At 46.0% G+C, this 27,809-nt stretch overlaps 10 protein-coding genes across 10 annotated transcripts; 7 read left to right on the plus strand and 3 right to left on the minus strand.

Annotated features, from left to right (window-relative positions):
- Positions 1 to 259: 259 nt before the first annotated feature.
- I302_106936 (uncharacterized protein) lies at positions 260 to 2,583 on the minus strand (the record flags this gene model as incomplete). The annotated part of the gene is made up of 5 exons (XM_019192412.2): positions 260 to 414; positions 481 to 570; positions 641 to 714; positions 782 to 1,477; positions 1,892 to 2,583. 5 exons carry the CDS (start codon positions 2,581 to 2,583, stop codon positions 260 to 262), a joined length of 1,707 nt encoding a protein of 568 aa, XP_019045409.2.
- Positions 2,584 to 4,421: 1,838 nt separating this feature from the next.
- Positions 4,422 to 6,234, plus strand: I302_106937 (uncharacterized protein; the record flags this gene model as incomplete). Its single annotated transcript, XM_065870359.1, has 9 exons — positions 4,422 to 4,452; positions 4,718 to 5,146; positions 5,215 to 5,269; positions 5,324 to 5,385; positions 5,448 to 5,469; positions 5,532 to 5,609; positions 5,678 to 5,703; positions 5,804 to 6,034; positions 6,212 to 6,234. The coding sequence occupies 9 exons, from the start codon at positions 4,422 to 4,424 to the stop codon at positions 6,232 to 6,234; spliced, it is 957 nt and encodes a 318-aa protein (XP_065726431.1).
- Positions 6,235 to 6,634: 400 nt separating this feature from the next.
- On the minus strand, positions 6,635 to 10,173 carry I302_106938 (uncharacterized protein; the record flags this gene model as incomplete). Its single annotated transcript, XM_065870360.1, has 9 exons — positions 6,635 to 6,826; positions 6,954 to 8,023; positions 8,075 to 8,092; positions 8,150 to 8,248; positions 8,313 to 8,576; positions 8,648 to 9,399; positions 9,459 to 9,735; positions 9,883 to 9,975; positions 10,035 to 10,173. 9 exons carry the CDS (start codon positions 10,171 to 10,173, stop codon positions 6,635 to 6,637), a joined length of 2,904 nt encoding a protein of 967 aa, XP_065726432.1.
- A 782-nt stretch (positions 10,174 to 10,955) lies between these two features.
- On the minus strand, positions 10,956 to 13,586 carry I302_106939 (chaperone DnaK; the record flags this gene model as incomplete). The annotated part of the gene is made up of 9 exons (XM_019192409.1): positions 10,956 to 11,039; positions 11,105 to 11,715; positions 11,770 to 11,968; positions 12,026 to 12,139; positions 12,194 to 12,534; positions 12,590 to 12,688; positions 12,748 to 12,850; positions 12,911 to 13,196; positions 13,384 to 13,586. The coding sequence occupies 9 exons, from the start codon at positions 13,584 to 13,586 to the stop codon at positions 10,956 to 10,958; spliced, it is 2,040 nt and encodes a 679-aa protein (XP_019045406.1).
- Positions 13,587 to 14,011: 425 nt separating this feature from the next.
- On the plus strand, positions 14,012 to 14,748 carry I302_106940 (uncharacterized protein; the record flags this gene model as incomplete). The annotated part of the gene is made up of 4 exons (XM_065870361.1): positions 14,012 to 14,157; positions 14,231 to 14,453; positions 14,517 to 14,563; positions 14,625 to 14,748. 4 exons carry the CDS (start codon positions 14,012 to 14,014, stop codon positions 14,746 to 14,748), a joined length of 540 nt encoding a protein of 179 aa, XP_065726433.1.
- A 412-nt stretch (positions 14,749 to 15,160) lies between these two features.
- I302_106941 (uncharacterized protein) lies at positions 15,161 to 16,124 on the plus strand (the record flags this gene model as incomplete). Its single annotated transcript, XM_019192407.1, has 5 exons — positions 15,161 to 15,379; positions 15,619 to 15,636; positions 15,707 to 15,794; positions 15,896 to 16,008; positions 16,065 to 16,124. The coding sequence occupies 5 exons, from the start codon at positions 15,161 to 15,163 to the stop codon at positions 16,122 to 16,124; spliced, it is 498 nt and encodes a 165-aa protein (XP_019045404.1).
- Positions 16,125 to 16,567: 443 nt separating this feature from the next.
- I302_106942 (uncharacterized protein) lies at positions 16,568 to 17,457 on the plus strand (the record flags this gene model as incomplete). The annotated part of the gene is made up of 4 exons (XM_065870362.1): positions 16,568 to 16,996; positions 17,056 to 17,073; positions 17,135 to 17,237; positions 17,294 to 17,457. 4 exons carry the CDS (start codon positions 16,568 to 16,570, stop codon positions 17,455 to 17,457), a joined length of 714 nt encoding a protein of 237 aa, XP_065726434.1.
- A 570-nt stretch (positions 17,458 to 18,027) lies between these two features.
- Positions 18,028 to 18,627, plus strand: I302_106943 (uncharacterized protein; the record flags this gene model as incomplete). Its single annotated transcript, XM_065870363.1, has 5 exons — positions 18,028 to 18,060; positions 18,183 to 18,200; positions 18,266 to 18,365; positions 18,428 to 18,543; positions 18,616 to 18,627. 5 exons carry the CDS (start codon positions 18,028 to 18,030, stop codon positions 18,625 to 18,627), a joined length of 279 nt encoding a protein of 92 aa, XP_065726435.1.
- Positions 18,628 to 20,673: 2,046 nt separating this feature from the next.
- On the plus strand, positions 20,674 to 22,449 carry I302_106944 (uncharacterized protein; the record flags this gene model as incomplete). The annotated part of the gene is made up of 9 exons (XM_065870364.1): positions 20,674 to 20,797; positions 20,854 to 21,005; positions 21,071 to 21,127; positions 21,187 to 21,269; positions 21,345 to 21,436; positions 21,495 to 21,602; positions 21,679 to 21,856; positions 21,939 to 22,063; positions 22,157 to 22,449. 9 exons carry the CDS (start codon positions 20,674 to 20,676, stop codon positions 22,447 to 22,449), a joined length of 1,212 nt encoding a protein of 403 aa, XP_065726436.1.
- A 218-nt stretch (positions 22,450 to 22,667) lies between these two features.
- I302_106945 (uncharacterized protein) lies at positions 22,668 to 27,629 on the plus strand (the record flags this gene model as incomplete). Its single annotated transcript, XM_065870365.1, has 32 exons — positions 22,668 to 22,710; positions 22,783 to 23,085; positions 23,155 to 23,193; positions 23,245 to 23,586; positions 23,647 to 23,908; positions 23,967 to 23,997; positions 24,058 to 24,177; positions 24,226 to 24,238; positions 24,291 to 24,311; positions 24,417 to 24,477; positions 24,541 to 24,691; positions 24,739 to 24,849; positions 24,896 to 24,973; positions 25,026 to 25,110; positions 25,155 to 25,202; positions 25,281 to 25,311; positions 25,364 to 25,391; positions 25,440 to 25,461; positions 25,512 to 25,534; positions 25,598 to 25,630; positions 25,694 to 25,743; positions 25,798 to 25,825; positions 25,876 to 25,927; positions 25,980 to 26,048; positions 26,346 to 26,406; positions 26,470 to 26,528; positions 26,579 to 26,736; positions 26,800 to 26,895; positions 26,957 to 27,110; positions 27,171 to 27,218; positions 27,276 to 27,343; positions 27,417 to 27,629. The coding sequence occupies 32 exons, from the start codon at positions 22,668 to 22,670 to the stop codon at positions 27,627 to 27,629; spliced, it is 2,901 nt and encodes a 966-aa protein (XP_065726437.1).
- Between the last annotated feature and the right edge of the window lie 180 nt (positions 27,630 to 27,809).

The following is a 27,809-nucleotide window of genomic DNA, read 5'->3' on the forward strand; positions in this document are numbered from 1 at the left end:
TCAAAAGTCAATTATCGGTCAAAAAAACATGAACTAATGAGAATAATGCTACATACGAGAAGAAGAAAAAGTTGAATAAGTGATGTACAAGAACGATGAGGAATGGTACAATGATGATGAGTATCACAATGAAGAATGATAGGAGTATCGTCCTGATCCTATTCCCTTTCCTTCCCTTACTTTCAAGGCGAAGATTGAGGAGTGAAGATCGAAATTATAAGTATAGTATGTTTTTGGTATTAGCGTTATATCATTTCAACTATCGAGTCACCGTGGCTCGATCCAAAGGATTATGTCCCGAAGTAGCCGTGATGCTAGGTGCTGAGAAGGTGGAGTTTAACGAAGGTCGAGTCGAAGAAGAAGAAGAAGACATCAATCTAAGTCGGGGGTTGGTGAACCTTTGTTCTCGGGCGACTATGCATTTGATATCATATCATCAGTATGTGCTCAATGTGAATGGTGCTGAAGGAGTAGACGTACCAGTAACGCGAAGTTCCTTGCCTGTAAATTTGGCATTGACAGATTTCAAATTGGCGTCTTCACCTAATTTAATATCCCATTGTGCGTGGTCTAGCACCCATCAGAGTACAGTCAGCTTCAATCCCTCGGCCACCTGACCCGATAATAGTGATGAGCTCACCCCCTTCATCCCATTGATCAGCGACGATATGGATAGTCCTAGTTCCTCTCGTAGCAATCGTAATATTATCGAGACTATCCCACACCCCACTACCATCAGCTACAGCATCACGAGAGAATTTAGCTAAACATTCATACTCACGAGAATCCAGGCAGCCAAACCATGATATCATAAAGCTGCGGTGTACTCTTGATAGCTATCCTCCCTTCCGCACCCTTGATAATCTCTATCCATTCGTTTTTCGACCCCTCAAATAGCTCAGGATCAAAATCATCGAAACTGACATCCGGTCTATCTTGACCCGATCCAAACGAGAGAGCACGTCCAGATACCGCATTGGTTTTTGCGGGAGGGCAAGCCCATCGAGGTGGGAGAGGAACTGGGTTAGGCGATTTAACACTGCTGCTTCGGTTCGATGACGAAGAGGACGAGGTAGAGGTCGTACTCATACTAGCACTCGGAGCGGGTGAAGGGAATTGTTCGGGTACGGAAAACCTCCTTTGCATACCGTTTATCGAGGGTAATGGATATCCCGCAGGAGGTGCTTTAGGTGCAGAGATCTCACATCCTGTCGTAGGTGATTGAGCAACTATACTGTTTCCACTTCCAGTCGAGCGGAACGATTCACCCGATAATCTTCTGACGTCAGGGGCGGTGGTATCATTCCCATTTGTAGGCTGAGGCGGTGCGAGTCTACCCTCAGGCTGGGTATAGAGGTTATTTGAGGGAGGTTGACTATGAGTCGAAATGGCAGGAGCGAGAGGAGGGGTATGCTTGAGTGCTGTGAATCCTGGGAAACCAGGATCCAAGTGTGGTGCGGTCGGGGGTGTATCCAAGCTACGACGTCGGTATGGGAATGCGCGAGGAGGTGGTAAAGTAGGCGAGAATACGATGGGTGACATAATTAGAGCATAGAGAGGTAAGGTTATTTTAGTCAGCTTAACGTAACTTTTTATGGTTTTATTGGTAAATATGGGAAAGGATACATGTGAAGGATGTTATTGGTACATGATTAAATGATAATGAGGTTAATGGTTGTCGTTGTCAGGTGAGTCGATATTGGTATAATCGCCACCGAGGACATTGACGTCACGAAGGATCTGATACGTGTAGAGAGAGAAGATGTTCTCAAAGGAAGGCCATGCCATGTAGAGTGTAGTGGGGTCGAAGACCAACATGATGACATCCGGATTGGGATGGTGAAAGGTATTGACAAGGGATAAAGAAAAGAGGGCGCAAAAGTGCACTCACCTTGCATGTTTCCTTCTCCAACTACCATTCCTCCTCAACGATGGTTTCCTCACTGTCGAGTTTCGAGGTTCATCCGAGTTGGGCAAAGCGAACGGCTCTTCGTAGTAATCTGATTTTCTGGCTGGTGAAGAAGACGATGCATGTGGCCATACGGGTGCTGGAATTTCAGCTCTGGGAGTACATTCTCCTTTTGATGCGGTTGAGCTTGATGGGGATGGTTGAGTAGGATTATTGGAAGTGGCGACGAAAGGAGGAAGTCTCTCTGTTGACGAGGAGAAATCTGGCGTTGATAGTTTAGGGTCAGGCGAGGATGCCAATGATGAGTTACCTGACCCGGAAGGCGAGTTTGAGACTACAGATTTCGATGATGCCAATCGAGGATTGGAGGGTTTATCTTCCTGCTCCTCCATCGATATATCTTCTTTGTCTGGTGGTTTGGATGATGGCGTCTCACCCATACTGCCCCAGCTGGTATTACTACAGGCTGATTCCCTCCTTTCGCTGAATGATCGATTGTCAAAGTATGACAAGAATGATGATGTCGAGGATGTAGGTGAAGGGGATGCCGAATTGGACTGGAGGTGTGATAAGGTGGGTGATTGTTTAGGTGGATGCGGATGTAAGGAATTGGTTTGTAATCTGGATGTATTCGTTGATGATGATGATGGTTTGGATGTGGAAAGGAATGTCATTTGAAAGATATATGATGGTTGTTCTGAAGTGGTGAAGAGAGTTGGACAAATGACGAAACTTGATGGTCGATCCAAATGGGGTTTTATGTATGCCAATCAACAAGCACAGCTCGCCGGGGTCAACTGTTGACTGTTGATCGATTGGATTGTCACCGATAAACCTCTTGATTCTTTTGATGGTATTGTTGATGAATCAACAGAAGAACAAAAGGTAGTAGTTGACGAAGTGATATGGTGTCGTTTCGTTCAACTAGTGGTGATGACAAGGTGACAACGGACCAAGAGGATGACCTGATTTGTATTTGTATTTGTTGAAAAACAGACTAATCCTGTGCTAAAAACTATTCGTTTTGATGATGATGATGTTACCCCACAATGACAATGCTAATATCCAAAGGAGGGCACGAGTGTGAGTTCAAAGTGGTTGCTCGGTGTCGGTCGTTGGGGGTTGGGGGTTGGGGGTTGGGGGTTGGATGATTTCCTGATGGGAACTTGGAATTGTGTGTTTTGATCAAAGATATTCGAGTGGAGCCAAAGGGAAGGAAGGACAAGACAAGTTGTTGATGCGTTTCGTTTTATGCTTATGCGGTTATGTTAAAATCCGATCCGATCACTGCTTGTCGTACTCCCCACTACACATGACCTTGATTATTGATCGCAATGATGAGGATGATGGTGATGATGATTGTATGTTGATAGGTGATGAAATGCTTAAGCTGTGTTATGGTGTTGTTCGTCCTTGCTCAAAATTCTACCTGGTGTATTTCGTACGAGATACTCAGTCGTGGTATGGTATGTAATTATCAAATGGCCCTCTACTGTAACAGCAAACGAAGGGGAAAAGGGAGAACGAACACCAAGGAAAGGAACATACATAATCAAGGTTTTAGCTTGTATACGATTACACCACTTGTTGGTAAAATCACCCTGAATTCAATCGGATGTATAAATCACAACGGGGAGGGGGAAAGAGAAGAGAGAAAGACACACACACGCGAAAGAGAGAGAAATTTAGCTCCGTTTTAAACTATTTTCAATGACGTCTTGACTCCTCAGCAACACCTTTTAAGCGCTGTTTTACCGAAATACACGAAATACAAATTCTCCTTTGTCCTGTGAAGACGGGCACGAAGAGCAGAACAACAGTCCGATCTGTATAAAACATACCTTTGCATTTGTACTGCATCTACAACATTTGTATTTCTTCTCAATTGATTTGTAAAGTTACCTATCGTTCCTGCTTCTTCCGATCTTCCATTCAGTAGATGACTCAGCACGACGTGTCTCATCCACACCGCTATCCCCGATATCCCATCATGTCGGGTATGTAGTTCAGTCAGTCAGCCCCATTACAGGACTGTCGTTACCCATGCTCAAGCCCCTTCTGCGCCTCTGTTCTATTGTAGAGGAGCATCAGGTCAGCCCTGATCTACGTCATGCTTATTTCCCTATATCATGCCACATGCTGAGAGCGTTGATTGTTATTCCCCGAAAAAGAAGACCCAACGGCCGAGTGGCGTTGTTTAGCTGATGTTGTTACCGACGGTTCAACCTGGGGAAGAGGGTATCGACTTACGTAACAGTATTTATGACGTCCTTCAAATGAGATGACAACGCGTCGTTTGGTCAGAGGAAAGCGAGGAATGTTGACAGGATAAATGAATTGGGCAGGATTCGTTTGTCTACTTGTTTCCTACTCATTGTTTATCGTTTATCCCTTTCGACCCCCTCCTTCCTCCCCCTTGTGTACAGTGTGCGATTTGCAGTGCCAAGAACGACTGCGCAAACGATACTATGCCAAATATAACAATATGTGTCTTTTTCCACCTTTCTCGGAAATGCTAAAGCTGACATTTGTTTTGATTTTTTGTACGTCCGATTGAGAGCTCCGAGAGGCGTATCAACCTTGGAATTCGATCCCGAACTCACCGCTATAGAAGATTTGAAAATTCTCATCTTCTCTTCTACCGAAATCCCACCAAGCGAACAAGAACGTATGTGTCCATCCATTGATCTTGTTCTTCTCGATCACATCGTGCTTTTGCTATTTTACCCTTTTTCCGCTTTCTTTCACCCTTAATTCAAACAAAGAAGACTAAATTGGTGACTGACTTTTGGACTCGCTCGCTCTTAGTGAAATATAGTTACCCACCTAAACCATTACCTGATACAGATCAGAAATTATCTTCCATCCCGATAACAAGGGGCGAGCAGATAATCGTAACTTCCGCACCATCCTCTTCATCAACCTCCACATCTGCGTCGGTTCCTACTCCTGCTACAGGCTCTTCTTCGAGCGCAAGCAAGACACCCACACCTGCGCCATCTATCAAAGCGGTCAACGAGTCCATCTCAGCACCCTCACCTGTTCATCCTAAACGAGCAGAATCTCCTCTGGGTCAGAATGATATACCACTGGAAACGAATGATAGCGTAGCGCTACCAGGTAGAGATGCGGGATACCTCCAGTTGAGGGTGGTTCCCGATGATAATTCGTGTTTGTTCAGTGCTGTTGGAGTGGTTTTTGAAGGTGGGATAGAAGCTGCTCAAAATTTGAGGAAGGGTGAGTGACTCCTTCAAAATTTGAAGGGCAGAGCGCTGATAGATGACGATGATGCGTTTGACTGGTAGTCGTCGCGGATGCTATAAGAGACGATCCATTCACATATTCTGATGTCATGCTAGGGTGAGCTTATACATTTTCCTAAGAGCCAACGTTGTAGCTGACATTCGTATGTAGTCAACCGGCCGATCAGTACATCAGCAAGATACAAAGATCAGATACATGGGGAGGGGCAATAGGTGAGCAGCTGTATCGAAGCCTCGATTGTCACAATGTAGCTGATGATCATTGTCCTTCTCAGAGCTGTCCATCTTCTCAAAGCAGTGAGTCTTGCAAACCAGATGTTATATCTGGGCTAGTCGCTAATAGCTGGTACGCTGAATAGCTATAAAACCGAGATATCCTCCTTCGATGTAGCTACGGGTAGATGCGATAGATTCGGCCAGGATGAATATGATTCGAGGTGATTACTAGACAGCAGCTCACAGCTTCCTCTGCGAGAACGACTAGCTGACCTTTTCCTGCTATTAGATGTCTTCTCGTCTATTCTGGGATACGTGAGTAACACATGGCTTCCGTTGTAACTCCCATACACAAACGCTAACTGGTCAACCAACCCTTGGTATGATTCTCGTTGCTAATTTTCTCTCTACCCAGACTACGACGCCCTAACCCTCTCACCACTACCTTCCTCTCCACCTTCATTCCACACGACCATCTTCCCCATCACCGACTCCACGATCTTACCAACAGCTCAGAAACTCGTCGATCAGCTCAAAGCGAGACACTATTACACCGATACATCCAATTTCGATCTGAGGTGCCAGATATGCGGAGAAGGGCTGGTGGGTGAGAAGGGCGCGAGGGAACATGCTACCAAGACTGGACGTGAGTTCAAAAGCTACATCTTCCATGTGAGAGCGACATATCCCCTCTCTTCCCACTTGTGCTATTCTCCAAGCAAATAGTATTCACTATTTCAGGATGAAGCTGAGGCTCCTTACACGATGCCTTCCTTTGTTTGTTCGGTGCTCAGGTGTGTGCTGATTCTCCACTGTTTCGTAGACGTCCAATTTGGTGAATACTAATTAGCATTGTGTGGATACGGCAATCATCAATTACCACTCATCAGTGTCGTTTAATATCAATTTTCATCCATCAAGCATATTCTCAGTTCGCGTTATATGTCAACTTGCAGGAAGTGGACAATTGAAATAGATCAGGCAAGTAAGGGAATAGGTCTTGTAGGCACATACGAGTAACATCAATATCAATCAAATCAAGTCATCGCAATTTGTAACCAAGTAAAGTAATATGCATTTGTTCTCATATATGTGTTGTATAATAATCTATCTTCATCTCATCGATCGATATTAACATTTTCTTTCTTTCTGATCAATCATAAAAACCAAGATCTATCTACTCTGTTACATCCCACTCTACCTTCAACCCTTCTCAACCTCCCATCGATACATCCAGGCTTTGAAGCTAGTATAACCAATTCAAAACCCACAATCCAACCAGAATCAACCCTAGTTTGATCGAATTGTGCTTTTGAGCCAACCCCCGTATATTCGTTATGATACTTATCAAAGTCTGATCTTTCCATTGTCTATCTGTAGCTTGATATCCCGCTACGGACGGTCGACCGGTCATAGATGCTGCAGTGGCTGCCATCCACTATGAGGTCAAGGTAGATATCAGCTCACACTCACCCAGAAAATATAACGAAGTATGGGTGGTATCAAGCAGATGGGAGTGGGATCAAGTGTACGTGGAAGCGTAGTTGACATGAGACAACACTCACAGCAGGCCAGCTCTCCCTCCTCTCCATACCCTCCCCTCCGGGCGCCTCCAGCTCCGGCAACTCCTTCTTAGCCTGATTCATGAGCGGTATACTCTCGGGTATACCCCCCTCAGCCCCATCTTTGGGACCCTCCACGACGGCATGTACAGCCGCACTCGTCCCATTGGCATTCGTACTGGCACTTGAAGTATTGTTGGTAGAGATAGAAGAGTTGTTGGAAGTAACAGGTAAAGGCAAGTTCTTCTTCTTCCCGACCATGTATTCTGTGATTTCTCCCGTTGCTCCTGATACCCTATAACTCAACCATATGAAACATACACTTGAGATAACTAAGTTGACAGGTCTCCATCGCGTTGCAGGTACGACTAACAATATCGCCTTGGTATCGGAGGCTAACCATCCGTGGAATTGCAAGATAAACGTTTCAAGCGAACATTGACCGATGAAGCAGAACAATCTTGAAGATGTCGATCGAAGCAGGGGACTGGCGTTTCGCAGGAAGACGAACGCCATGATAGGGATGATACAGACGACCGAATGATAATTGTTGTAGACGAATTTGTTCTCGAGGGACAATTGGAACCAGAAATACCATATCATGCCTAACACACTGCCCACCATCGTAGCTGTTCGAGCAGTGTTGAACCATGGTCTTTCGGGTATTTGATACTCCTTCATCTTGATATACCCATAAGCGCAGAACATCCCTGCCCAGACGATGTACAGATCCAATGTGACTCGGAAGGACCATTCTTTAGCTGACCATTCGATTCGGAAGATCGCATTGAGGATCTTGAAGATGTACGCCATGAGGAAGGTGTAGTGCATGAACAATGTGACTAGACCTGCACAGGCGAATAGCTTGGCAACGAGGAACACAGGGCGTTCGTTGTATTTCGATCCGATCATCATGGTGAAGTAGATGATGATGTACCACCAACTGACCAAGGGAGCAAAGTAGTAGAAGGCGTAGTCGGTGTTCATGGTGTATGGAAGGACAACAGATAAGAGGTTGAGTCGGACAAGGACCATCGCTACTCGCTGGAAGCCAAAATCGCCTTTCTTGTAGTCTGGGGAAGGTGTCAGCACGACATCAAGATAAACAAATAAAAGCTACTTACAGAAGAAGAAGTGACCATCTATCGGAGCAGAATCTGATCAGCGTCGCGACACCACTTTCATGCAAAATCACTCACATCCAGTCATGAACAAGTAAGAAGCTACCAGAACTCTAATGGGATTATAGATACCCGAGATCTTCGACGCTCCAAAAAAGTGATAGATAAGAATAGCAACTTTGAGTAAAATCCTTTTTATCAGCTATACTCCTTGATTACCTCGACGGCAGGACTAGCTCACTCTGCATCCATCCCTTCCATTCATCCGTGATATCCCTATTCAAGAACCCTAAATCTTTCCCACCATTCTTCATAGTTGCTAAACCAGCTACCAAAGCTGCCAAGGTCAATCCACCAAATATCATGGCATCGTAATCTTTTTGTTCCTTGAGGAAGACAGTCGTTCGATCCGCGATGAATAGATATCCCATTGCCAGACCGAAGGTACTGAGCGCAGGGGCGATGTTAGACGAAGGTAGGTAGTTCAGTATAGGGGATGAAGAGGCTATACAAGTTATTGGGAGGATCAGCTTCAGATATCGACTCGATCAGATGATAAGCCAAATATCAACTCACGCAGTCTAGAGGCAACGAGCATCCCCACAGGAGCCCAAATGACCAGCAAGAACAGTATCAAAGTCTGTATAGGAGTCGTCCAATCATATCGTTTACAGCAGGTCCCCGTCGCCCCATCCTTCCTCATTATATCATTACATCTCCAACTCAACAGCAATTCGGCTTGTTTGTTCATTATCTTGTCCGAGAAATGTAATCCATCTTCCGTCTCTTCATCTACCAACAAATCATTGAGAACCGAAGGAATAATGACTGGAGGTGGGTTCGGGTGCGTGAGTCGAGCATACAAATCAGCGTTCATAGCTTCTACGTCCGTGTGCATGATGGTCTCCGCTCTAGAGGGCGATAGCTTCTCGTGGACCGGGTTGGGTATAGGTAAGAAGATGACCGAGTCGGCGATGGAGAAATCTGTGGCTCTAGGCTGTAGTTCCCGAGTAGTGAGGTTGGAGCTGAGGGAACGGCGATATTCAATGGTCGGAGCTGACGGATCCAAGGGCAATAAACCTGGTAAGATCACTCCTGAACCTAGTCGCATGTCGTCCCAGGGGTTCATCAAAGCCGTTTTGGGTGATCCTTGGTTCTCCTTCAACGATTCAAACGTATCATGGATCATTCCTCCCCAAGCTGCTAAACCGCCTGAAGTGGGATTTCGAAGGTACCATAATCCAGATCCCATGACTAGTAGAGAAGCAGGTTCGGACCTTCCACCAGATAGTAAGGAAGCGGTCTTTGAGGTGTTGAGGTATGGATCCCTGGGTATATCATCGCCTTAGCTATCACATCTATCAAACGAGGAAGTAGCTAAACTCACCACCAGAACTCCAACTCCAGCTCCCCATTGCCATCAGGATCAGCCAACGACAAAGTCCTATCTGTATGTTTCTCTCCCTCCATCTCCCAAGCTTTCGATACTCCCCCAACCGTTCTGGCAGCTGCAAAATATAATTGTCGTACGGTCGAGTCTCCCACGAAGAGAGCCGTACGCTTTTGGTCGTACGACGAGGCGAAAGGTGATTTGGGGGTGTTGGCTCCAGGTATAGAAAGGCATTTTTGGAATTTCGCTCCTGAAAGAGGTAGTTGGAAGCAGCCTATGTAGATGAGGATGTGTTGAGATGTCAGCAGAAGACCAGTTGCGTCAGGTGAAGAAGGGTTATGTTGAAGGGTGCAGATATGGTGGGGTTAATTGTATCTGATATCTTCAAGCTACACAGGTTTCAATACGACGAACCACTCACCCTCAGGCTGCCAGTTCCTCCACGTCCCAGGATCCAACCACTTCCCAGTCCCGCTATTCACCAGCGCTGAGCAATGATATGGGTCAGACCAATCTATGAGCGCGCACACGTAACATCAGCATCACAATCCTCCGCAGCGAAGAAGCACTCACCTAAGAAAGTATACCTCAGAAGATTGCCCAACACCACAGCAGCCACCAACGTAGCACAAGCATAAGTATACCAAAGAGGATTCAACTTCCCACTCTTGGCTTTACCTGCACTGGTCGTACTCGTACTTGCCCCAGGCATTTTGGAAGTATTGGATGCGGCACCTGAGCCTCCTTTCTCTGCAGAGTGAGAGTGGTTGATATCGCTCTCTTCGTCGTTGTTGAAGGTGGAAGATGGGTGCCGCGATATTCTTCGTGAGAGGAATGGTCGTATTCTGGCGGAGTACAAGTAGAATACAAGGATAAAGAGAGAGAGAGAGAGAGGATGCTGTGTTACCGTGTTACCGTGCGTGTGATCAGGAATAGGAGATTAGATTCCTTTGATCGAGGGACGTGCGTTGTTGGGATACACCATACACTACACCATTAAGAGGGTATCGCGTGCTGGTACAAATAGCTGTTTAATCGGATCAACCAGTCAAGCAGAGTAGCGGGTATCTATCTAGTGCAGGTATGCAGTGTCAAAGGTGTAAAGTACAAGTGCAATCGCGTGAGAATGGCTGAGATGCTCACTCCAAAGGTGAATGCGAAGATGAACTCTGTTGATTTGATTTGTTATATTTGCCCCGCGTATTCATGCCACGTTTACCCCGTATTGATCTCTTGGTGCTATTCGCTTCCAAGGTCACATATAGATTCACATTCGATGCAGCATATCAAGGCATTTCAAATCATATGCATTAGATCCTGTTTCCTTTTCCTCTACTCTGCCTCACCTACTTTTCCTTCCTCATCCACTCCATACCTACTCAAATAGAGTATATAGAATGTATTGTATAAAATGCGAATATCATGAAATGTAAAGAATCGTCATAATCCGTCATCCCACACATAACATATTGGTCTATCCAACTCCTAAACCGCTTACAACTCATCGTGGCTGAAAGGTTGTTGGTCATCATCGTATGATGAACCTCCGGCACCACCATAGAGTTTAGCAGTGATAGGCTATATTAAACCAACAATTCATCAGCGTCTGCTCAATTCTTTTCGACTGGCACATCCACACTTACAGCAACAGCAGCTTGAAGTTCGGATAATTGATCCTCGTAATCTTCAGCTTCGGCAGTAGGGTTCTCCTCGAGCCATTCAGTCTTCTCCTTGATAGCTGAGAGGATGGTCTCCTTGTCATCTTCAGACAGTTTACCACCGAGACCTTCCTTGTCGGCGACTTGGGATTTCATAGAGTAGACAAAGTTCTGGAGCGAGTTTTGAGCTTCGATCCTCTTCTTGACAGCGGCATCCTCATCAGCGAATTCTTCAGCTTCTTGGACCATTCGCTCAATCTCTTCAGCGGACAATCGTCGCTTGTCGTTGGTGATGGTGATGGACTTGGATTTACCGGTACCTTTGTCTAAAGCGGATACCTTGAGGATACCGTTGGCGTCGATCTCAAAGGTGACTTCGATTTGAGGAACACCTCGGGGAGCGGGTGGGATATCGTTAAGATCGAATTCACCGAGGATGTTGTTGTCCTTGGTCATGGATCGTTCACCTTCGTACACTTGGATTCGGACGGTAGGTTGGTTGTCGACAGCGGTGGAGAAGATTTGGGATTTCTTGGTAGGGACAACGGAGTTTCGGCCAATGAGTTTGGTCATGACACCACCAGTGGTTTCGATACCTATCTCGAGAGGATTAGCTCAATGATGGGAACGATTTGTCAAGGTGAACTCACCAAGAGTCAAAGGACAAACATCGATCAAAAGTACACCACTGCTTCCCTCTTCGCCGGAAAGGATACCACCTTGAACGGCAGCACCGTAGGCAACAGCTTCGTCGGGGTTGATACCCTTGGAAGGTTCTTTACCGTTGAAGTAATCTTTGAGGAGTTGTTGAACCTTGGGGATTCGGGTAGATCCACCGACAAGAACGATCTGCATAGAACTGAGTCAGCTCAAATCCAAAGCAGTCCCAATGGGAACACAGCTTACATCGTCAATTTCTTCCTTCTTGACACCAGCATCCTTGAGAACTTGTTCAACAGGTTTCATGGTCTTTCGGAAAAGGTCCATGTTAAGTTCTTCGAATTTGGCTCGAGTAAGGGTCTGTATAACACCATCAGCTCGCGTTAATGCAATAAGATCCGATTGCTAGCTCACCTCTGAGAAATCGTTACCACCTTCGAAAGCTTCAATTTCAATCTTGGTGCTCATTTGAGAAGACAAAGTTCTCTTGGCCTTCTCGACCTCTCTCTTAAGTTTACCCATGGCTCTGTTGTTCTTGGAGACATCAACATCGGTCTTTCTCTTGTATTGCTTGACGAGGTAATCGATGACTCTGTTGTCGAAATCTTCACCACCCAAGTGAGTGTCACCGGCAGTAGCCAATACTTCGAATACACCATCTTCGATAGAAAGAAGGGAGACATCGAAAGTACCACCTCCGAGATCGTAGACAATGATTTGAGATTCGGCTTTACCAGTTCGGTCGAGACCGTAGGCTGTGTGATGTATGTCAGTTTGGTCTTAGAGAGCTGTTTGCCTAGTAGCACTCACCAATAGCAGCGGCGGTAGGTTCGTTGACAATTCGAAGAACGGTAAGACCAGCGATGGTACCAGCATCCTTGGTAGCAGATCTTTGAGCGTCGTTGAAGTCTACATATAATATCATATTAGTTCATGTTCCACGACAGAATCCATGTCACTCGACTCACACGCAGGAACAGTGACAACAGCGTGAGTGACCTTGTGACCAAGGTAAGCCTCAGCGGTCTCCTTCATCTTGGTCAATACCATGGCGGAGATCTCCTCGGGGGTCTATACATTGTATGTGTCAGTTCACGTTTCCGTTACTACAGGGGGATCTTGTCAACTCACAAATTCCTTGAGATCACCTTTGTGGTTAACCGAGATCATGGGTTTACCACCCTTGTTGACAATCTTGAAGGGCCAGTGTTTTTGATCCTTCTTGACATCTGAGTCATCCGCTGATCTACCAATCAGTCGCTTGGCGTCAAATACGGTGTTCTCGGGGTTGTTGGAGGCTTGGTTCTTGGCTGCGTCACCGATCAATCGTTCTTCCTCTGTGAAAGCTACCCATGATGGTGTGATACGGTTTCCTTGGTCGTTGGCGATAATTTCTACTTTTCCACCTTTGTGGACTCTGCGGGGTGGGGATGGGTCAGTGCGTGTTCAAGTGAATGTTGAGATAGCAATAAAAGGGATTTCAAGTAGTGAGGACTGAACGAGAGTGGAAAGCAGGAGCGAAGAGGGAGAGAAAGACACGAGGGATAGTGAAGAATGAGATGGACAATGGAATCTGTCCGATCGAACGAAGAAGACAAACTCACGCAACACAAGAATAAGTTGTACCCAAATCAATACCAATAACCGTACCTACATCCACCTCTTTATCCTCTGCCCTCACCTGAGACCCAACAGGTAAGAAACAGATGACGGCGATGAGGACGAAAGCGAATAGAGTGATTTTGGATATCAACGATGAGGATGTCGATCGTCTCGATGGACGAATTGTCTTTCTTGGATAGGCCATCTTGATACAAACCTCTACTTTGAAGTGGCGTTAGTTGAAGGAAGAGGAGAAAGAAAGAAAGAAAGAAACGACAAGTTCAAGTTATTTTAAGGATGGATGGTTATGGAATTGCAGCAGAGTGACACGCTGGAAGGTGATGAGCTGGAACTTTACTTTTGCCAGCGTGGCACATCCACGAGTAGGAGGAATATTCGAGACGCGTATCGCTTTATTTCAAGAGTTTTATTCACTCCACCCCTTTACTTCCCTCTTTCCGACGGTAAAGACGCAACGCGCGAGCCCGTTGCCAGCAACGAGCACAACGATGAGCGTGTAGGTTGAACAAAAGAGATGCTCAGAGCAAGAGAACCCATCCAATCTCACAATCAATCCAACCTACATATCGACCTGCTCCTGCATAGCAGCAGCCAGACCATCCTGGCAAGATGTATTCAACCTTACAGCGACTCAATCACATCTCATCACTCGCTACCACCTATGTCATGATTCTACTAGGGTTGATATCCATAGCGTCATTCCTTTCACTCCCTTCGGTAGATGTGGGTAAAGTGGAGATTAAGGATCTGATAGTGTAAGTATATGCAGACTACTTAAAATCACAGACACATAGCGAGGGACATGGTCGCTGACTCTCATGAATCTAGTTCAAAAGGCAGATTAAGAAGATGGGGAGCAAGACAAGAAGAATTAGCATCATTGAAATTCGACCTCCGAACCGACCTCAACCCTCTACTCAACTCGTACAATACCAAACAGCTATTCATCTACCTTACAGCAGCGTATGAAGTACAATCCACAGGTCATGCTCACGAGGTCGTACTTTGGGATAGGATCATACAGCGAGCTGAAATAAGGGATATCAGAGCGGTGGGTAATAAATTACCGAAAGCGAAGGTAGGCAGGAAAGGAAGAGGGAACGTGAGGGTCGAGGAGGTTAAGAATAAATACCAATGGAGGAATCCTTCTGGCACTTTCAAGTGAGTTGTTCGTTTCACTGGTATGCCAAAGGTGAGGTGATAACTGACGATACGATGATAGGGATGTCGAGTATGCCAATATGACTTTACATTATTCCCTTATGCCTTATGTCGGTATACTCTCTTCTGGGGTTGCTGCTACTGCTCAAGGTCCGGTAACGATACCAGAGTTGATCAAGAGATAGTGTGAGTTATTGAATGGTAGCTTAACATGGAGTTATGCTGATTTGTTCTCGTTATAGTATTTTGTACAGATCATGCATTCATACATGTTCAATCCCACTTCTACTCCCATTGTACCGAATAATGCCTTGGGGACATTTTGCTCCTAAGTCTGCTATAAACTAATGGGAGACAGTCCAACAAGTATAGAATCATATCCCATTCAATTTTGAGGTGTTTATCCCAATCATTCCCTATATTGATGGTCAAAGGAGATCGGTGCGAACGATGTATCTCAGACCCGATCCTCCCCACTCCAATCATCAACTTCTACTTCTTTTTTCTTCCTTCTTTCGATTTCGTCCTTTTCCTTCTCTTCTTCATCATCCCATTTCATTTCCTAGTAGCATCCTCATCACCGAAGCATCATCCAACATGCCGCTCACACCCAAAACTACCACTACAACCAAAAGGTCACCAAGACCACCACCACCGGTTCCATCACTGAAATCACCACTACTTCAATTACCACCACTATCATTTACAGCAACGGGTCAACGTCCGATTCCAACAGCCGACGATCGTTCATCGACCCCCCTGATGTCGAGGACTCCTTCGGAGACAAGGAGGTTCAACTTGCTCTCAACGACAGAGGTAAATGCGTTCGACTCTTCGAGACCATGTCAAAGACCACCGCTACTGCTTTTCTCACTGCCATCTCATCGAAGCCTCTTGCCAAGGACCACAGTGATGGCCGCTGGAAATCAGAGATAGATAGCTCGGTGCTTGGTTTCTTCAATGAGACCATGAAAAGGGAAAACGCAGTATGTACCACACACTTATCTGTGCAGCATAGGCTCCAAAATTATACACTAAATATTTGACCCGGCCAGGTTGTTATCATCCTCATGGTGCGTTTCACCTTGCACCGGGATGGTCATTTGTTTGTACGCTTGACACGACAACTGACAGAAATTTCAGGATTGTATCGGTTTCGTGTCTATCTTTAAGATGAAGCGTGACGTGCCCTTTCCCCAGCTTCGCAAAGCATTTGATGAGGATCATTATGGTACGTGATACTACTCCACGTAGGAAGCCATAGTATACTTGGTGCTAACTCATCGTGTAATTCCAACCCGCTGATATGATCACTTCCGTTTCGCGTGACAGAATCCCTGAGACTTATATTCGAAGGACGTAGACCGTTCGATAATCAAACACCAAAGATGACGGAGATGAAGGCTGGCAAGGCCTACGAAATGTTCTCAATGGAGTTCATACCGGTGAGCCTGTTTCATATCCTCGATAACACAAAAGTCTAACAGTCGCTCAGTACCAGGGAGGAGTTCCTACCTGGAAGTATCGACGAATGCTGAAAGGAGGTCCTCCCCCTTCATAATCTAATTGATTCAGCGGTTGGGTGAACATGTTAGTGAAAATCCCCTACTCTGACATGTAGCGACGCTGACTTTGTTCATTGTAGATTTTCATTGTACAAACCATGCAACCAATTCATGTCCCATATACTTCAATCTGATCCAGCTGAACTGGGCCCATATCTGCTGCATGCCCGGGATAGCATCGCGAGCACACCCGCAAGCACACGGAAGGTGAATTGTTATTGTTTTGGATCTCGATCCTGAATAGGTTAACTGGGTAGATTAACTATATATAATCCTTGCAAATGGTCTGTGCGTGCGAGGGACCCTTGATTCAGTGTCCGTGCTGCATCCAGACCACATCAGATGCTATTCAACTAACTACTATTTGCTCTGTTCTAATCTGTCCGGCATTCAATTACTACCGTCACTGATTATTATCAATTGTTCATGTTAAGTCGTCATGGCCACCTCAACTCCACAGACTCTTTTGTCAGACACTCAGCAAATCCCACCTGTGACCAAAACAGAAACGACCACTACAACCATCACTGCTGGTACGATCACCACGATCGTCACTACCACTACGACCACCACTGTCATCGATGCCAGTACCAAAGGCACTGACGGCAAGGCGAAGCGACCGTTGGGGCCCGAAGTGGAAGTCTCAAGTAACAAACAAGCCAGGTGGAGTGATCCTTTCGATCGGCAAGATGACCGGTCTAGAGGTGGATTCGCTTCTCCCGGAGATTCTATAGTGAAAGAGCTCGATACAAAGATCAAGTCCCATAGCCAAGGTAGATTCACCACGGCAAAAGCATATAAGGATGTCTATGGGGACGACTCTGATTCCGACGGTGAAGAGGTAGAAGGACTGAAGGAACAAGGAAAGGTAAGCTCCGACCTATTTGGACTGCAGAAAAATCGTCTAGCTGATCCTTGCATCCACAGATTCTCATCTGTATTGAGGTTCGTGCTCCCCCAAATCAGAGATGCTGTCGATTTCCCTTTGAGCTGAAATGTCTGACAGTCAATGGGTGGGGACGATTCGCAATCCTTCTTGGTGACTCCCGACACTACCTTTGATCATGTCCAGAGGAAGTGGGCAACAATGCACGGGAGATGTCCTGCCTGTGAGTGTAAGATACAACTTGCATAGCTATCATACTGATTGTGCGATCCCTAAAAGCTATACGGCTGCTCCGGGACGGGCGTAGAGTGAGTAGTGTAGGATATACGCCTCGTGACGCCCACATGAAGGTGGGCAGAAAATATACCTTGGAGGTCGTCTTCGAACAGGTGGTAGGCATTCTCATACCTCAGATATCTCTCTTATTGTCAAATAGAGCTTGAGCATTGAAACATACAGGGCGGCCCTTGAATTGCATTCTTGGATCCATTTGCGAGCTTGTTCATTCAAAATAAGCGAGCCGAACGATGATTGCGGAGATGATCTTGTGCGATGATAGTTAGTAATGCAGTTGCTATCAGTATTTTTATGCAATCTAATCGTCCCCTCCTGCATCTTTGCTCCCTAACGCTAGGAAGGATGATACTGATTTTTCCTCGTCATGATATGTACGATAATAATGTATGATCCTTCATACTCTGACGGTCCGTGCGCTATGTTTTACTGTATGGTATGGTTGACTGGATCTTAGATCAACCATACATGTACACAACCAGAGACCCTTATGCGTCTGTGCGATGTTATTTATACTCGATTACCCTTTTACACACAACAACACGACACACACTCGCCTTGAACATCTGTTGATGTCTTCCTTCCTCTTCTTCATTATTCATTCTTCATTCTTCATTCACTTCATCCGTATACATTCTCCATTCTCAACATAATACACCGATTCACCAGATCACACTTCCTACCCAGACTTCCCATAAACCCGAAATACGCACATAAAGATGTCCGCCTCCGATAGCGACTCCGAGCCTGAAGTTGAGGGATTGAAGGAAGGAGGAAAGGCGAGTGGAACAATCGGTCTTTCCCTTCCTCCCCCCTTCTTGGCTTAATGTTATGCACCTATGCTCATACCCATATTTTGCTTATCTCCCCTTAGCTTCTAATCGAGATCCAGGTAAGTCTCCTCTTCATACTCGGTGTCCTCAACATCGCTGATGCTCTTTTCCCCCTCTTCGGTAGCCAACCGACGGAAAAGCTCAAATGCCCTTCAAGGTACTTCCAACCACCAAGTTCAGTAAGATCTTCACTGCTTATGAGGATAGACTGAACGTAGATAAAGGTAAGTAGCAATCGTCCGAATAGACCTGAACTGATCATCCATCGGTTGAACATACTTTCCAGGTTCCTACAAGTACATGTATAATGGGGCAAGGATCCATCGCGACGGTGATTCTACTCCGAAGATGTCGGAATTTAAGATTGGAAGACAATACGTTGTCGAGGCCAACCTTGAGCAGGTGAGTTTATGCCTTTCTTAGACGCCTATATGCTTGCCGCCGGTCAGTCGCTAATCAATTGTGTTAACACAGCTGGGAGGTTAATCCGAATGGAGAATCCCCGAGAAAAGGAGACGGTTGTATGTAAATATACCTCATAAAATCAGTACCCGAAACGCAATCAGATCAGTGTAAACATGAGCGATGTAAACAATATATGAGTATGTTTATTGGTCGTTGCATGTCGTGTGTATCTATGGCTACAGAGATAAATATGATATCTAAACCTGACTTCCTTCCTCCACCGATAACTTTCTTCTCCTAACCCTGAGCGATCACGTTATTAAAGATTATATGTTGTATATGTATGTGTAGAAGTGTTGGGAATGGTTTATTGGGTGATGGGAGATGTTGTGTTTTCTGCGGAGGAGAGTAATGTCAGCTGCACTGCTTGTGGTTGAATCGGAGCGTTCAAACACAGCTTACCATCTAAATTCCATCACCCACTAGACCGTACCTCTTCCTCCTCTTCGTCCACCCGAGCACATACCACAGGTGATGAAGTTCCAGATGGCGATCAGGACGGCACCGATACCTCGGAAGATGGCGATGAATACGGAAGCGATGGCGCTTACGACGCTGCGAGGTGGTACAGCCAGGTCAGCGGAGGAATCGCGAAGAAAACGGCATGTGGATGGCGAAAGAAGGTAAGAGGAGGAGATACTCACGCAGAGAGACCGTTGGCAATAGCTGAGATGATGTTACCCATTGTGAGAAAGTTGTGTTCTTGGATGTGTTGTTGATGATAAGAAAAAAGAAGAAAGAAGGACGAGAAGGTGGCAACGAAAAGAGGTGTTTATATATCTATCTCGTGATGTTGGAGTTTAGGTCCGACTCCAAATTTTTTTCTTCTTGTTGTTGATGTTTGAGTGACGTTTATGTCCAAATACAGGGTATGACGTCAATCCGTTTATCATTTCCTTCGGATCTATACTTTGGGACAAAGGACAAAAAGGGGGCAGAAGAACCAAGCTCATGACCACCAATGGAATGGAATTTGCTGGTATCTCCCCTCTGATGATGCGGATCTAAGCGGACATACACGATGGATATGACATCGTTTGTGTGCATGAAGAGCGTGATTCCAGCATGAAAAAATGATTCAAGGTATGACCCATGAAACACAAGGAAAGGGGCGTTCCTCGCTTTAACCTTTTAGTTGCACTTGGCGGAGAAACTAACGAGGTCGAGACATCACAGGAGTCTTGTAGACCCAGCTAAACGGTACCTTTGACATCATACCTGGTGGCGCATCATTTGTCACCTCTGCATCTGTCTTTGGGTGAAATACCTTGACCGGCGGCACATACCTGTTGTTAAAGATAGACTCCCAGTCAAGTATAACCTTGTTCCCCCTCCTTTCGGAGTTTCCCTTTTAACAGCAGAAGGAATAAACAGAGTGGAACCCTGAATAATTGATTTGTATGTATCGTATCATACGTCATGATCGTCATTTCAGCCAAGAAAAGATTTTTTAGGCTTGTTCGTTTGAAATCGGCGTTAACCGACATCTTTAGATTTTGACTCCAGATCCCCCCTTGTTCTTCGGGTGCTGTAGATGAGAACGATGGAATGCTGATGTAATATAGGAACGAGGTTATGATGATATCGTTGGTCACTGAAGGATATAGTTTCAACTCGAGGCACTGGGTGGTGACGTCTGACTGCGCAGAAGGCTGTACAGGAAGATAAGCTCTGGTGGAATTTGTCTGTCATCTGAGGATGCTGTGTAGATCAATTACTCATGGGTGACTTCCCTCCCAAAATCGATATAGCTTCTCGAGCCTCTAGGTATAATACATATGTGATGACCTTCCCTCCCTCAGAGACTACCTCTACCGTGTGTCTCTTTAAGAGGTCATGCAACGACTGAATTCACTCAGTCTGGGAGGGCCAGGGTGGGCGGTAAACCTCTCCACCCGGTCTTCTCCGTCGCCCACATGCTCCGTTGGTACGAGTAGATTAAGAAAAGCGCGACCGAATTTGAGACCGAACACTGATGACTGGCAGAATCTGACATCTCTGAGTTGACATTACTACAGCCGACCATCGACATTGTAAGCAAAGAAATCCTTAATTCAGCAAGGCAAAATGGTCAATCGTCCAAGAATACCCTCAGGAAGGGAGAAACACCGACAACATGCTATGGACCTCATGTCCGCTCATCCGCTGATAGACACTCATGTGGATTTACCGTTGATCATGAGAGCTATAAGTGAGTGCCTGCACTTATATCTAGGTAGAGATGTGATGGTAATGTATAAAACCCAGACAGGGACCCGGTAGAAGCTGCAGGACAGTTATCGGGATCGTACCCCGGTCATGTGGATGTACCGAGGATGAGAGAAGGTAAATTGGGGGGAATCTTCATGGCTGTTTGGCTACCTTGTAGACCCGGGACGGATTATTGTCTACCAAATGATGTGAGCTCTGACATATTAAACCTGCATCATAGACTCAGGTCGTTGACTTCTCTCGATGTTTGCAGGATGTACGAGATGCGTTGGAACAAGTTGATCAAATCCAGCTGATCATGCGAGAAAAGGTGATTAGCATTCATCAGTATGGTCCGACCTTCGAGAGAGGGACCTGACATCTGGACAGGACTTCCAATACGCTCGGACCTCGGAGGATACGTTGAATGCTTTCAAAGTTGGGAGATTCGCTACCTTCATAGGAGTTGAGGGGTAGGTCTGCCGTTGAGGATTCATCAATCTCGTCGGAGGAAGTTCTTGCTGACTTGGTGGAGTTGACACGTGCAGGGCTCACATGCTCGGTAATTCACTGTCGATACTGCGTGTCTGGGCACAGTTGGGTGTGCGGTACATCACCTTGACTCATACAGGCCATAATGGTATGTTTCATCAGATCTCGGTATCTTGGGTTATTTCGCTGAAGTTTGTTCGCCTCAGCATTCGCTTCTTCAGCAGGTAGCGGTGGACCCATTGAGCCTGTGCATCCGGGAAATGGTCTGACGGAGCTAGGCAGAGAGTTGATCAAAGAGATGAACCGTACAGGTAGTACGTTGCTGTCCCTTTTTCACTATACTCCATCGTCGCTTGAGTAGTGCTCATTTTGAAATGGTCTGGCCAATAGTCATGATTGACTTATCTCACGTATCAGACGAGACAATGCGCCAAGCTATCCAGCTGTCCAAGGCACCTGTACTATTTTCTCATTCCAACGCGAGAGCGCTGTGCGATCATCCTCGGAATATCCCGGATGATGTGCTGGATATGATAGGTAGTGAAGAAGGGAAGAATTCTGGTGTGATGTGAGTGATACCCTTACTGAGCAAGGGAGTTTTCGCCCCTACATCATGGTGGACGATGAGCTAATGTGTACTATTTACATAGTCATTGTGTGTTCAACGATACTTTTGTCAGTCTGGAAGATCCTACTCTGGCCAAAGTAGCAGATCATATAGAATATATAGCGGAGAGATGTGGGAAAGGCCATGTTGGAATAGGATCGGATTTCGGTTAGTCTCAGGAGCAATTGACAATACACCGCTTCACCTAGGAAGTATGCCACAAAGAACAATGCTGATATGACCCCATTATCTCTGCACCAGACGGTATCGATGTCAGTGTTACTGGCTTAGAAGACGCTACCAAGTATCCCGACCTGATAGCAGAGATGGTTGCGAGGGGATGGACAGACGGAGAGATCGTTGGTCTTATGGGTGGGAATCTCATGAGAGTCATGGACGAAGTGGATAGAATCCAGTACGAGTTAAGAGATCAGAAACCATCTGGTGCAGTGTATGACAAGAGGACTGATATACCTGGGATATGGTTGGAGAATTTACCGGATCTGGCGAGGAAGCACTGGGAAGAAAGGGAGAGGAATCGGCAGTCAACCTAGATACAGTAGGATAGTTATGATGCAACCGTGAGAAAGTACACTGTACGGTACATTGTGTTTGCGTTGTTTGGTTCCGTTCGGTCATCATGTCATCCATGTCATCCATGTCATGCCTATGCTCAGATCAGAACAGATGCTCATGTTCACTTTCAATATCTGCTATACCTATTTCGTATCTCGTCAACATACAAGGCTCTCCCTCTGATGATCGACCCAAGATGAAGCGGAAGAAGCCAGCTCTGATGTCCACTGCTGAGCCATGTAAGTCATACAATACCCCCGACCTTAGCTATGGAGCAGGGGTTGAGCTGACAACACATCCACGATCCGCAGTGTCAGATGACGAGTTCATCGCTGAGTCTCGAGCTTCGGCAAAGGCTTACGCGGAAGTGCAGAAGATACAAGCTGAGCGGGAAAGGATAAGAGAAGATAACAAGGCGAGAAAAAAGAGGGGAGAGCAAGCTCTAGCATTACCTAAATTACCAGGGGCGAAGCGTAAATCTGGCGGATTGGTCAAGAAGACACAGACGGAGAGTAGCTCCAGCGAAGATGACGACGAGGAGAGCTGGATAGAGTATGGTGATAAAAGGCGTGCGAAGAAGGTCAGAAAGGACGATGAGCTGGGATATGAAGGTCGTGAGTATCATACCTTGATTGTTCTTACCATTTCACACTTGGTGACTGAGCTGACTTACTTGATTGTAGAGGTCATTCTACCCTTTAATCCTCTGTATCATCTTTCTGGTAGGTCTGATAACGCTGCATAATGCAAGGTCGAGCTGACAGCCATCAAAGGTCTACCCGATCCTGAAGGTAAAGCAGCAGATGCAGAAGCCGCAAGGCAGAAGATCATTGATCGCCTTGCTGGAAGAAAGTCAACCTTCAGTCCAGTGAGGAGCTCGCCGGTACCCGCAAGTAGCAGCCCGATCAAGTCATCTCCGAACGTTCAAGAATCAAACCAGGAGACCGAACATGGGGAAGAAGATGAGATTTTGGAGGAAGCGCCCGAAGGAGATTATGATGATGAGGAGAACGAGGTGATCGTCCCATGGGGACATACAGTGCAAGTAGGAGAAGCCGACGAAGGCGATATAGGAGAAGAAGGCGTGTACTCTGAGGATGAGGAGCTGTTTGCTAGTAAGTTATATGATTTCAGCTGCCAGTTTCAGGTTGATCGAGCTGACATTTCATCCGTAGAATCACATTTCCACCTTCGTCCGGAGAACTCAACTTCGCGGGTTGAGCTTGAGGTGGATGACCTACCACCTTATCGACCTACTTTCCCATTCAGTGATGACCAAGCGAAGATCGGACCGTTTCCGCTGGATGAGGAAGCGAGGGACATTGCCGTTCCTACGTCGATCAATAGATTCTTGAAGGCTTATCAACAGGTCGGGACCAAATTCCTGTATGATCATTATAAGCAGGGTATGGGAGGCGTATTGGGAGATGATATGGGGTGAGTGCATACGATACAAGGTAGCATGTATATACTGAGCCAACTTATACCATTTCAGACTGGGAAAGACCATTCAGGTCATATCATTCGTAAGTGGATAAACACATGATATGGGGCTGATAGGACAGCTTTCTGCTATTATGCGAAAGACCGGTACTTCAGCGGATCATCAGAGACGAAAGAAGATGATAAGACAATCAGGTGAGAATGTGAACCCCCGACATTGGCCTACTGCCTTGATTGTATGCCCAAAGTCCTTGGTCGGAAATGTGAGTGGAACTATTGGTGATCTCGCTGACTGAAGAATAGTGGAGTAGAGAGCTAGACACCGTGAGCTATTTCGGTAAGACGATCAACCACAATAGGCTTATACGAGATGTAGTGGGGATATTTCGAATACGCTGTATGGAGATCGGATAATTGGTTAGACGTGCGAACGTCATTCAGCCAAGGCTTTTTTGATATAAGTGAGTCTGGTGTTATTATTCTGAACGCTGACATGGTGCAGTCTTGAGTTCTTATGACACTGCACGGAATACCATTGAACACCTCAAGAACGTTCCTCTATCGTGAGTGATTGAGCAGCTCTCGCAGTCTCGCATAATCGTTGTGGACTAATCAATCGCTCTTAGCGTTGTGATAGTTGACGAAGCCCACCGAATGAAAGAACCTCGAGCGCAAGCTACTCTAGCTCTCAAATCCATAAACTGTAGAGTCTGCTTCGCTTTGACTGGTACATTGGTGCAGAACAGGATGGACGAGATGTGGAGTGTACTTGACTTTGTGAGTGATTATTCCCCTTCTCTCGAGCCGAGCTGACATCTGGGTAGACGCATCGTGGATGGGCTGGTACTTTACAGGAATGGAAGGACTTTGCGGTCAATCCGATCAAAAGAGGACATCGACGTGAAGGCACTGCTGCAGAGGTGATCACAGCGATCGTGAGTATTCTAGTAGGAGTGTATGACTGAGCTGACGATTTGATAGATGAGACTAGGTGTCATGACGCAGAAAATCTTACCTCACTTCTATCTGAGACGAGATAAGCGGTTGATAGCTCATGAGGTAAGTAAAATTCCCAATACCAGCTCAGCTCCATCGCTGATCAGCATCGCAGCTTCCGGAAAAGAGGGATATGGTGGTGTTCTGTCCACTGGCAGAAATGCAGATCTTCGCATACCGTAATCTCATTGCATCAGAAGGTGAGTTCAACATACCATGTAGTCTTGCTAATCGCCTGCTCTAGACATACAGTTCTTACTCAAGCGTAATGATCCATGTGAATGTGGCTCTGGTGAAAAGTAAGTACACCATCCTCGCACAAGGCTGACATCAAGGCGTATCAAATGTCACCACCCTACCACATCGGCAGGAGAGAAAGTAAATGAGGTTTTGCTGAAGAAGTAAGAGATTTATCTCCTCCCTTGGAACTTATCAGCTAATCGGCGTGCTTAGTTTGGCGGCATGCAAGAAAGTTGCCAACGTGAGTTATATCTACCAGTTTTGAGCTTCCAGCTGATCCATTCTACAGCATTTCGGACTTCTCTATCATGGTGAGTAGACCCTATATAGCCGAGAAACAAAACTTGACCCCCTCTATTAGCGAAGGATGATTCCCCTCATACTGTAAGTAAAGCTCATTTTCGTAGTAGTCAAAAGCAATATAATCAGCTGATAAGTGGAATGCAGCGGGCCATCAACAGACACTTCTTCAAAATATGCGTGCGTACCGATACTCATCGATCAGAGAAAAAAACGTCGAGCCGATGCTAAGACCAAACACAGACCGGCCAGGACTATGACTCAAAGCAGCATAATGTGGTACAGGCTGCTCTGTGAGTGAACCATGAATCGCAGAGTTCAAGACCGTGCTAAACCGATCACTTTAGGGATCCAGGAAATTGCGGAAAGTGGACAGTGGGTTTCTCGAGTTCCATTCAGACTATCTCAGCTGAATTCTCGAACAGCTTCTTGAACGAATGCTGCTTCAATGGCGAAAAGATCCGGATGATAACAAAGGTAAGCGAGGCCCCATCAATTAGAGGTCGAACTGATTATCTGGGTGTTTCAGTCTTGATATTCTCCAACTCGGTACGGTTGCTCAAAATGATCTCCGAGTTCATATCTACTTCATCTACATGTGAGTGGGATAGGCAAGAGACTCAGCTGACAGGCAGTGGCTGGGTTCGCTTTCGATATGCTCACCGGTGAAGTTGGGAATACCGAAAGGATGGATATGGTGGATCGCTTTCAGGATCAAAGTCAAGATCATTTCGTGCTACTCATCAGTACATTGGCAGGAGGTGTGGGACTGAATCTTACAGCTGTGAGTAAATCCGGGATGAAAATCCAGCTGACAGTATAGGCAAATAAAGTCGTAATCTTCGATCCGGATTGGAGTGAGTCGACCTCGGTTCTGACAAAGCTGACAATTTAGATCCCGCGAATGATCTACAAGCTATGGATAGAGCTTTCCGAATTGGTCAGAAGCGAACCGTGTGAGTCGTCATCTATCTGCTCTATAGAAGAACCACTCAGCTGACAGATCCTCCATTTGACAGTGACGTATATCGTCTGATCGGACAGGGCACGGTCGAAGAACTGATGTACGAAAGGCAAAGTGAGTGTTGCCATATAGTCTGCAAGAATTCGACTGATGAGCGGCCCTAGTACACAAGCAACAAAGATCTCGACAATTGAATGACGGTACTTTCGAAAGTCGTATTCACCAGGGCTTTGATGGAGCGAGGACGGAGAAAGATCAAGGGGAACTGTTTGGCATACAGAATATCTTCCGCTTCGACCCAAGAGGATTCGTTTCGCGTAATGTACGTATCTTACTTTGATTTGATAGTCCTTGGGCATGGTGCAGGTGCTGATCGTCGATATAGATCGAAAGAGTCAGACAGGCAGAAGATCGGTTCGTACAAGATCTGATCGAAGCTGAGTATAACGATTCTGAAGCTGAAGATGAGGATGATTCTGAAGTGAGTGCACCCACTCGATGGTAAGTCTTACTATATGCTGATGAAGTGAATCAACGTGCAGGATGAAGCTGGTAAAATGATGAGAGACGAGCGTAAAGCGCGAGATCTGTATCGAGCACGCCTCAAAGCCACTAGCAAACGAGGTGATATCGATGCTCTGTCACGAAAAGGAGAGGAGGATGTGGTCAATGACCTGCTGGGCCATGGAGAGGGAGGTGAGTTAGATAAATTCAAGTCGACCAGTCCTCATTAGTGACCAGAACCACTCATAGCAGGCATGAAGAAAGACAGCGATGATATCCTTCAAAGGCTTGGGGTTGATAGTAGGTCAACAAGAAGTTATCTAGGGTCGCATGACACCTGACTCTGTCCGAAAACAGCTCGAATACATGAACGAGCTTTCCGTGATTCACCAGAGGAAAGGGCGATATATGAGATTGGAGTGCAGGTTAGTCACTTGTTTGTCAACCGTCCAATGCTTAGTTGACCACGTTCAGCAAACAGCTAACACTTGACTTTAGGTGCTCCGCAAGAACCCCGATCTAGCTAAGAAGATCAAGGCGAATGACTTGGGCAAGCTAGGCCGATCGGTCGTCAGGCGTAAGAAAGTTATTGATGCTGATAATGCTCATGATGCCGAGCCGTGGAGGAAGAGAATACAGGAAAGGACGGAAAGAGCCAATTCGGAGAGTTCGAGGGAGACTAAGAGGGTTTTAGCTGAACTGAGCGATTAGAAGAGCCAGACGAGATGATGTGATTATATCCTGCATTTCACCCAATGGTATCCTATTTCACGGTATATACCCTTATAATCCATTCTTGGTGCTATGACAAAGTACCCTTGTAAAAGAAAAACAAACCGCATCTATGATTGTATATAATCTATGTTACTCTATGTATAGTCTTGTATGTCT

This window comes from Kwoniella bestiolae, chromosome 5, assembly GCF_000512585.2.
Source record: "Kwoniella bestiolae CBS 10118 chromosome 5, complete sequence".
NCBI classification, from domain to species: domain Eukaryota; kingdom Fungi; phylum Basidiomycota; class Tremellomycetes; order Tremellales; family Cryptococcaceae; genus Kwoniella; species Kwoniella bestiolae.